We start from the raw sequence: 10,656 nt of genomic DNA on the forward strand, positions 1-10,656 counted from the left end.
AGAAAGGACTCGTATCGGTAAAGTTTGTTCGGTAAGAGTTTTAACGGAAAATTAACTAATGAAAGGAGACTTAACAATATTGTTATTAATCTGCATAACTTTTCTCTTGTACAGGTAATATTATGGGATGTTTTGTGTCTAGGTCACGTCTTTTTGCTTCTATTTTCCTATTGTTGGAGTTAAATTTTCATATATTTTATCTTTCGTTGTTGTGTATAATCTAATGTGTACATTATCTTTCTACAGTTTCTTGGAATTTTCGATGAAATTGATTAGATATGCGGGTGGCTTATCAGCTCGTAGTGATTGTTTTTTTTTGTTTTTCTATGAATAGTTTGGAGTTGAACATCAACGGAAAATACCAAATATAAATGGAAACTAGTTTTAACATTTCACACGTCCTCGTCAGTCCATTGTTGTGTTTGTGGGAGAAGCACACACACTGCTTATTATATAACGAAAGCTACAATTCATTGAACAACATATGACGTCAGAATAAACTTCAACTTAGAATGACCTTCGGATGTGTTGAATTTGGCAACCTTTAGATTAACGAACTTTCAATGATTCTTTTTTCAACATAATTTGTAGTTTTCTGTATCATCTTGGATGATTCCGCTTTATTTCATGATCAAATTGTCTTATATGTAGAGAAAAGCTTTATGTGTTTGACCATTTTTAACATGCTTTCTGTCTGGTATCTAAACCTCTACCCGTTTGACCAACATAAACCTTATCGCAGATTTAGCAGGAACTATGTGCAGGGTAAGAAATATTTAATGAAGTTAATAGACTGTATAGAGGGTAAGGAATCTTACTCTCTATACAGTCTATTAACATCATTAAATAATATTTAATGATGTTAATAGACTGTATAGAGGGTAGGAAATATTTAATGATGTTAATAGACTGTATTAATAAAGTAATAAATAAAGAAATGTATATATATTTAAATGGCATATCGTTGATTCAACAGCAAGTCAGTGGGCTTCTAACGCTAAAAGTCGGGTTTTCGTACTCGCGATTGTTTGTTTGCTTTTAGAGAAAACCAATGTTGGGTATATGTAGTGTCTACCGCGGGAATCGAACTCCGGATCTTAGCGGTGCAAATCTGTAGAGTTACTACTGTCCTACGAGGAGACTATTCACTGATGGCAGAGCTCAGACAACTAATAGTGTATCTTTGTGCTTTAACCACAAACAAAAATGTTTAGCTGAATGTTTATATATATATATATATGTTTATATAAATGAATCAATATATCTGGAATAAAATTAGATATTTATATCTCTTTATTAATTTATGTGTGTCATTATTTATTTATTTATTTTATAAATTATTAATTAATTCTTTTTAACATGTTTATTTACTCATTACTTTTGTACAAAGTATCCTTCATAACATTAAAAAATGGAAGTGAAGTCTTAAGCCAATGCTTTTATTATGAAAGAAAACAGGAGTAAGTAAGTGTGACGTTTTTGCGCTTCTAGTTAGTGGGCAATAAAGATACGAATGTGATGTATTTAGTAAAAGTTAATTAGATAAGATGGTGGTATCTACTATTTACATTGGTTGCATTTGCTGGTAAACAATGAACCATGGGGTGACCTGTAATTAGTCTCAAAAGGCCTATGTCACAGTCTCTTTATTACTTGCTAAAAATCAAGTAAAAAAGATTCAGGTGAACAAGGACTAAAAATAATGAAGTATGTAACATTGGTATTAATGGTTCAGAGCATACTTATTCATTAGATTAGCAACGAAGTTGTTGTATACAATATATAAACAAAGGCAAAATTCAGATGTTTGAGAAAACAAGAGCATCTGCAACTGATTTATCAGATCTGGCCATAGACCATAAAAGATATCAGTGCATGAACCACAAGATACTGAATCTATAAACTGGAACGTTTTGTCAAAAAATGTATCCCAAACAGTGAGTCATCTCTGTAACTATTCAAAATTAGTGAACAAATAATGAGGGCTACTGACCTTCATCACAAAACGGCTGTTCAATTAACTGATGTTAATGACTCTATAGCTTCTGAAGAAATCTCACATATTACATTAAGTTCATGAAGTCCGTGGTGGAAAAAGAAATAAGACCATAAAGTATATAACACAACAACGCTATGGATACAAATTTCACTTCAACATGCAGCAAACCAAGGCAAAGTTTTGGAGCTGTTGGCAACATGCGGCCAACCAGAACAACGATTTGAAACTGTCTGAGGTTATAATAGAAAGTTCATTTAGTGTATTCCAAGCAGCTCATGCCTAAATAATGTGTATTTGTTGTGAGTTGAGCGCTCTAACTACCAGGCTCACGTATGTGGATGACCAGCTGTGTATTATGTCAACCACTTCTTTATGTATATGTGTGGTTTTCTTCACAGCTGCCACATTACTTGTGTCTGTAGACTTCTAGTCAGTATTACAATATTGGGATCTCACCATTATGTTGACCACATATCATCCTCGATGTGGACAGTCAATGTTATGATACTGGGATCTCACCAGTATGTTGACCACATATCATCCTCGATGTGTACAGTCAATATTACAATATTGGGATCTCACCATTATGTTGACCACATATCATCCTCGATGTGGACAGTCAATGTTATGATACTGGGATCTCACCAGTATGTTGACCACATATCATCCTCGATGTGGACAGTCAATGTTATGATACTGGGATCTCACCAGTATGTCGCACAGAAATCACTTTCATTGTAGATTCCTGAAGTTGATAGGGACTTTTTATCTGTACAGTTTACTTACACAAAAGTCTGGCCCATTTCTCACTGTCATCCGCCTTAATCCGGCTTTTCTGAATTTCTAGGCAAGCCTTAAACCAGCTTTTTACCAGATTATTAACTGTGTCGTTGCTTAACGTTAATTATCATTGAGTTTTCTGGGATATTCAGGAAAGACATATTCATTTCTAACTATCAACTGCCTTAATGCAGCTTTTCTGGACTCCTTTCCAAGTTGCTACCTCTGGAAACAAAATTAGTGAAAATGCAATGAAATCGACCTTCACTGGCGACATCACAGCCAAATCAGCCTTTAAATGTGACATCACAACCTCCGTATTCCATATTTTGATGTCAAGCCAGTTATCATGGCAAGGCTTCAAGTTAAAATCTACTATCAGAAACCAACCATTAGGTTTGTGTTTATATAGTTTCTTCTCTATAAGAGCGACCCACCAATGTTAGAGAACACTCGCCAATATTTTACTTTCATTCCGTTGCTAAAATATTCAGTTTTAGACATATTTTAATTCATACATGATATACGTGATGAATCTGTCACAATTAACTGTGTTTTTAATTTAATTTAATTTTTAACTTTTTTAAAAATAAATCATTGTATTTATTCTATTATTTTTCATACATTTGGCTTTTATTTTTTCTCTTTTATTATTATTTTTTCTTGATATGGTTTCCTGTACGTGGTGAGGGTTTTACCTGTACAGTTTACCTTCTGTGGGATTCACCCACGTATATACCGTGCCTGGTAGCCATGAAGTGAAGACATGAGAATATCCTGGAGGTTGAGTGGTGTCTGTATTGTGTACTTGTATCACTGAAACACACAACTTTGGCCATGAAATCGTGTAGAAGGGAAGTCTGGGCTAATCCACCTGAGTATCAATCAGTTAATTACAAATGGCTGGGGTCAACTAACTGCTAGTGTCAGATATCCTCAGTATCTCTGGTACTATAGTGTTTCCAAACTTTTTACTTTGCTGCATTCTCAGCTTTTAGTACTGTAGCAAGTGCATTATATAACTCCATGGTGGGTCTGGAGAGAGGGCAAAAATCTTTTTGTTTTGATTTCTTATGGATAATCTTTTACCTAAAAAAATTCAACAGAAAATGACAATAAATAGATTTTGTAATCACCATCTTTTAGTCTTCTCTTTTATTGTGTATTCTGAACTATTGAAATAAAAAATACTATTTCCCACCAACTCTTCTTTTTATAGCATCGAAAGTTGGCGCCATTAACCTGTGACAAACAAAGAACTTCCTTTGTAAAATATTGTAAAAATATACTTGTAAGTGTAATAGTTTTGTTTTATTTCTATCCTGCGTATCATTACGTGCTTTCTTATTTTCTGTTTTACTATATCTTTCTCAATGAAAAGTAAGTCATTTTGTTCATACTATTATCATCAATGAGCATGTTTTTGTTATTTAAATGCCATAAGCCTTTTTTATTATATTCAATAATTTAATCTTCAAGAGTACATTTTTTATTTTTTATTTTATATAATTACATTATAAAAAACTTCATAATGAACATTGTACAAATTTATTATGGTTTACTTATTTACAATTCATAGACCCTTCTAACTGTCTCTCTAAATTAAATTTTTTAACACTGTCTTAACAAGAAAACGTTGTATATATTTTTTGATATTCTACTCATCTATCTTTTACGTTTCATTAATTTGATTGTTATTTTAAAAAGCAAATGTTGTTCTGACCAAACATCCTTCGTTGCTTTGAACCGCCCACATACCGCTGTGCCACTGGGAGGCCAAACAAACAATACTTTGAACCTCAAAAATGGTACGTGTTCTATGTTGAGTCCTTTTGAGGTATGAGAAGCTACAGTAGGTTTATCTGATAGGCCAGGTTGGGAGCACGGCTGTATGGAAGAGCTATCTACTGTCGACTTCTCATTGGTTGTTTGTGAACATAAATAATTCTGTTTTTTTTAATTGGAAATTTTTATCAGGAGCGAAGCTGCTAACTCACAAATGTAGTTTTCTGCTGAGTGTCGATTTCTGAATTATTATTTAGACATGTTCTTTTGTTTTGCGAGTTTTCCTTCGTATTCTGAGAGAGAAAAAATTGCAAATGTTGAATTTTTGACAGAATTTTATTTCATTTGATAGCTCAGATAGAAGATGAATAATAAACATATTTTCATGAAAATCGATTTATTTTTTATCACAAGGGTTTATACTATCTGACTAATAACTTTTAAGGGGTAACCCTCATCTTAACTTTTACTGCTATAATGTATAATTAATATATTCAAACTGTAACCATTACACGAGGTTTTTATTCAGCATAGTCTGTAACCAATAAGTCTTAAGATTTAATAATTATTTGTGGCTTGTATTCCATATAGTGTCTAAACGATAAACTTTAATGATAACCATCACCTATGGCTTTTACTTTATACAGCGTTTTGAGAAGTAACCATCATTTGTGCATTTTAAGCTGTATAGTGTCTGAAAAATACATCTTAAAGGGTTTTCGGTATAACTTCAAGATTACATATTAAGGTATAGCCATTACTTGTGGCTTGCAATCCGTAGTGTCTAACTGATACATTGTAAGCTATAGCCATTACTTGTGGCTTGCATTCCGTAGTGTATGATTAAAGTGTAGCCATTCTTGTGGCTTGCATTCCGTAGTGTATGATTAAGGTGTAGCCATTATTGTGGCTTGCATTCCGTAGTGTATGATTAAGGTGTAGCCATTCTTGTGGCTTGCATTCCGTAGTGTATGATTAAGGTGTAGCCATTACTTGTGAAGGCTTGCTTGATATTTTTTAATCTTTTTTCTTCTAGTTTTCAATAGCTTGAACAAATTTTGTTGGTTCTCTAGCGACATTTCACAGAATAGGTTGTATTTAAATATTTCTGTTCACATGTGTTTTCGGTAGAATGTGTAATTGATATTCGTGTCCAACAACCAGAACATCTGAAACTTCAAGTGCACATTACAAAAGATAGGTAGATAATACTTCACTATCTAAAAAAATGTTCTGGTTATTAGCCACAAACATCATGCTGTCTACTAACACAAAACATCCAGTTCACAGTGCAGAAGGAATTTAATGACCCACTTCCTTTCCTGGATGTTCTGGTTATTAGACACAAACATCATGCTGTCTAATAACACAAAACATCCAGTTCACAGTACAGAAGGAATTTAATGACCCACTTCCTTTCCTAGATGTTCTGGTTGTTGGACACGAATATCATGCTGTCTAATAACACAAAACATCCAGTTCACAGTACAGAAGGAATTTAATGATCCACTTCCTTTCCTAGATGTTCTGGTTATTAGACACAAACATCATGCTGTCTAATAACACAAAACATCCAGTTCACAGTACAGAAATAATTTAATGACCCACTTCCTTTCCACCTTATTGGTTTGCAAAATAAAGAATTTTGTGAGGTATCTTGAAACACCAATTTAACTTATAAGTTTCAGAATTTCTACTTTGCTATCGTAGTTATATTTCAAAACTTATAGCAGTTAATATATTTTAACAGTACACAAGCTGTCTTGTGAAGTTAAAAGTGACACAACTGGGATTCAACTCCAATATTCATTAATTCTGAATTATTTAACGTTTTCTTATCATATCTTGTGTACTTAAAAACAAGAAACTCAATTGATTTAAAAACTTCAGTGCTTAACAATTGATTTTGCCACTCCATTAGCTTGAGAATGTTCTATAACAATTATCACTACTGTCTAGAATCTCTGTGGTTCAGAAATTGATCATCATCTGCCACTTCTAGTACCACTAGAGGGCGGATTTTGAACGACGTTTCGGCTCCAATCTAAGTTCTTTTTCCAAAGTTCTTAGTGATGTATTTATGGAGAACTTAGAAACAAAACTCTCGCCTATCTGAATATTAAATGTTGTTGTATTCTAAACGTAGACGCACAGCTAAAATGTTGAATTTTGATGAAGTCTTTTGTGCTGAAAATATTTATGGCCTGACTTCAATACAAAAATGATGAAATACAAAAAGTAGTTTCATAAGGTCCCCCGGCGAGGCAGCGGTAAATTTACAGATTTACGAAGCTAAAATTCGGGGTTTAATTCCCTGCAGTGGACATAGCAGATAGCTCAACATAACTTTGCTCTGAAACAAATAGTTTCACGAATATAGCTTTCGCGGCTTTGCTCTAAAAATCTTCAAATAACAATAAAAAGTGTCTCTCCGGAACCTGTGAAAACTCAATAGATTAGAATAGAGAGAAAATCACCCCTTTGAGTGTGTGTCAGAACTATGTGACACGTTCTAAAAGAAATATAGTAAATAATTTCACACCTGGCATTTTTTTTTTCTGAAGCAGAAATAACTGGTGGGTCATGCCAGTGATAAGACACCGTCTATATGACGTCCAATCCGTATCATCCCTCCCCAAAAATGGGAGTCGGGACACCCCAGCCTTTCAGGATAAGTTGATTATTCTTACAGGTTTTTCTTGTTCAGTATAAAGCTCTGGTCACCTCGGGCATCGAAACCCGATTTTTAGCGTCATATCCTCAGACTTACCGCTGAGCTGCAGGGGGCTTCTTTTAGATTAAGAAAAATTACAGCATGACAAAATCATTTCTTTACCCAAGTATTTTATTCCAATGGTGCTATTTTTACTTCGGATTGGTGAATCACAATTCAGGTCTGGTGTGTCAAATGGTCCACTATGGTACATTTAAAAAGGCTAGTTGTGAAATAATTATTTGTATTTTATTTTAAAACATATTGAGTAGTTCTGCTACATACATTATGTAATTGAATATTTCCAGATCATCACAATTGTGCTTTTGTTGTTGAATTACATCAAGTTTTTCGATTGTAATGTGAATTTAGTCTAACAAACACAGGGTTTTTAATTACATAATTCATTATTACCAGATCATCGTTTGAACTTTAGGATACCGTCAACCGTTTCCTTGATAGTTTCTAGAAATGAAAGCTCGTCCATTTATAGCAGTTTCTGGGTGTTTTCTAATGTATGTTGGTCTTGGGACACCTTATCTGTTTGGAAATATCACTCCTTATTTGACATCTTATCTCAGAAAAAGAGTTGACAATAGCACAACATATGAAAAGACTTCCTGGATTATCTACACAAATGAATCTATAGTGGCATTAATATTCATCGGAGTTTGGCTAGCTGAGCGGATTGGACAAAAGCCTACTATCGTAATTGGTACTGTTGTTTTCAGGTAGGACAATATTTGATTTATATACTAGGCAATATCTGACACTAAAATTTCTAGATGAATTTTATGTTTTTAGTATTTGTGTGATAATTGTTTAGCCACTAAATCCCATCTCTTCGAGAAGTGCAAAATAAGTGGTAAAAAAGCATTATAAAAGCAAAGTTTCACTGCTGAGTGTTTTAATGTGTTAAAATAATTATAGAATAACTGTTTATAAATGTATTAACCAGAATGATAGGTTTGGTTCAGAACAGTTATTGAGCCATTCATCACCCACAGTTTCCTACAAAGTGGTATGAGGCATTGTACTAATGATATAATTGTAATCCAAAGATCAAATAGGCATACTCCAGTGTGATCCATGGAGTATGATTTGATTGTAATAATAACAAACTCGTTCTCTTGAATACAGATAATAAACATCATATGTTCAGATAATTTCCTATTAATTGGCCATTAGTTTTCACAGTAGTTGGGAGGAGAAAGTCCTCCTGCAAAGAATCATCACAACAGACTCATCTTAAGGTGTGAACTGTCACTGTGTCACAACTGGCCATATTTTACCTTCATTTTGCTACTTAATGCATTATTTTAGACATGTTTTAACTCGCCTTATATCTTTGAAATTGGGTAGTGTTATTAAAAACTGTGACGCGATCCAGATTGGGTATAGTTTACTGTTTTATACGAGCACTAAGTCTTTTTAATGTTGCTTAATAGTTTTATCGTAACAAAAATTATTCTTTCTCGAATTTGTTTTTTATAGTGATATTTGACTGTCATTTATTTAAAACGAATATTTTTTGACACAAAAGGCCAATGCAACTTTGCACCAAAAAACATAGAACAGTAACAACAACCTCACTGAAAAACTACAGTCACAGCATGCTTATCCTACCCAAATTATATATTACATAAAATTGATTCAACCTATTGCATATAAAGTTATAAACGTAAAATGTACTTATACTTACATGTTGGATAGTCAAATTATTTTTACTGAGGAGAGCAAGTCAAATATTTTATAGGGAGTAGAAGAGGAATAGAGTTAACTTAATATAAATTATATTTTTGTGGTATGTTTTATTTGTTTATCTTCAGTTTTGGAATATCTGGAACTTACTGGGCTATACAACACAGCCTGGAAGCTACGATTGCTCTCTTTGGTGTGATTTCTAATGTTGGTTATCTCTGTTTGTATGGCTTACCACTACCTGTAGCTATGGAGGTAAAGAATTTCAATACAATTTAATACAATGAATATATCTAAAGTATGAACAATAAGAATAAAGGAAGTATGTGGCAGTTTATATCATTGTTATGCAAAATTATATCTATAATTGTCCACATTTATCCGTATTATTTGTAACTGTGTATACAATAACTTATTAAACCATGATTTTTCTCCACATATTCAGTCTTTTGAATATCAACTTTCTGCATGTTATTAAGTTAGCCTCATGACGATTCAGGGAACCCATTTATAGGCGTTCCAACATCATTATTCTTGTCATTATAGGATAACATTAAGTATTATGAGAAAACTATAGTACTTGTTTCCACCAAAGACTTACTTTTCAACTACATAACTACTCTTTTTAAGAAACAAGTTAGTGTTTCTTATACAGGGTCAATTGTAGAAAGTTGTAGACACTAATATCTAACACACTAAATAGCTTGATGCCATATGATGAAAGCATTAGCTATTTAATGCAGTGTTATTGGAAGTTATTGTAAAGGTTTAATTAACTAAAAAAAGTTTCATTATGTTACAGAAACTTAATTATAAACCAATAATATTTTGCGATATTCTACTTTTTTAGATTTTATTGAAAAGAATCACTACCTGTATATTTTTAATAGCGTGTAGAAATCAGTTAGTTATGAAAGAAAATGAATTTTTGTTTATGAAATATTACAGTGCATATCATTTTAGTATTGAAGGGTATGTAAAATTTTTCGTACCTTCTTATGATAGAAATAAGAATATTAAAACATATAAAACTGTCCCAGAAGGAGAAAAAAATGACTTACTAATTTTCAAAGAGAGTTCTGAGATGAATTGCAATAAATGTCTCTACTTTCTAATATTGGAAATAGTGTTGATTGTCGATACTAAACATAATTTTGATAAAGCTTTTTTAAATAAAACTTACAATTTAAGAATCAAACACATTTTGTCGTTTACAGTGGTTTCCCAACAATAAGGCCCTCGTGGCAGGAATAGTATCTTCAGGGGCTGCTTTCACTCCAGTTCTAATGAATAACTTACATGCATTCTTTATGAACCCTAATAACCTTCAACCAGATACTGATGGGTAAGTTTAGTTTGCTATTTAAATAAGAAGGGTCTCCTGGCAAGAATAGTATCCTCATGAGCTGCTTTCACTCCAGTTCTAATGAATAACTTACAGGATAAATCAAGTAACTTGCTGTTCACTATTCATTTGCATTTTTTCGAAACAACAGAATAAAAATTGCAGAAATAATAGCTGGTTTGTGTATTCATACTGTTTTAGTTGTTAAGGAAATAGAAACAAAACTGAGGATATATTATTTTTATTTTGTTTTTCCAATAGTTCAACACTGAATCATATTTTATTTAGTGGAAAACTTCTCGGCACGCGTGCATTTTCCGTGTGAGAGAGGAG

The 10,656-nt window shown here is 32.8% G+C and overlaps 1 protein-coding gene across 1 annotated transcript in view; it reads left to right on the top strand.

Annotated features, from left to right (window-relative positions):
* Positions 1 to 7,748: 7,748 nt before the first annotated feature.
* The window catches only part of LOC106475893, a gene marked incomplete at its 3' end in the record, with an annotated part of 7,336 nt that continues 4,428 nt past the window's right edge, over positions 7,749 to 10,656 (top strand). Inside the window, exons 1-2 of the mRNA XM_022379901.1 lie at positions 7,749 to 8,008; positions 9,107 to 9,233. Of these exons, the coding sequence (XP_022235609.1) occupies positions 7,749 to 8,008; positions 9,107 to 9,233 (387 nt within the window). The remainder of the gene's footprint in view (positions 8,009 to 9,106; positions 9,234 to 10,656) is intronic.

Source organism: Limulus polyphemus, unplaced genomic scaffold (assembly GCF_000517525.1).
Source record: "Limulus polyphemus unplaced genomic scaffold, Limulus_polyphemus-2.1.2 Scaffold9370, whole genome shotgun sequence".
Lineage (NCBI taxonomy): Eukaryota > Metazoa > Arthropoda > Merostomata > Xiphosura > Limulidae > Limulus > Limulus polyphemus.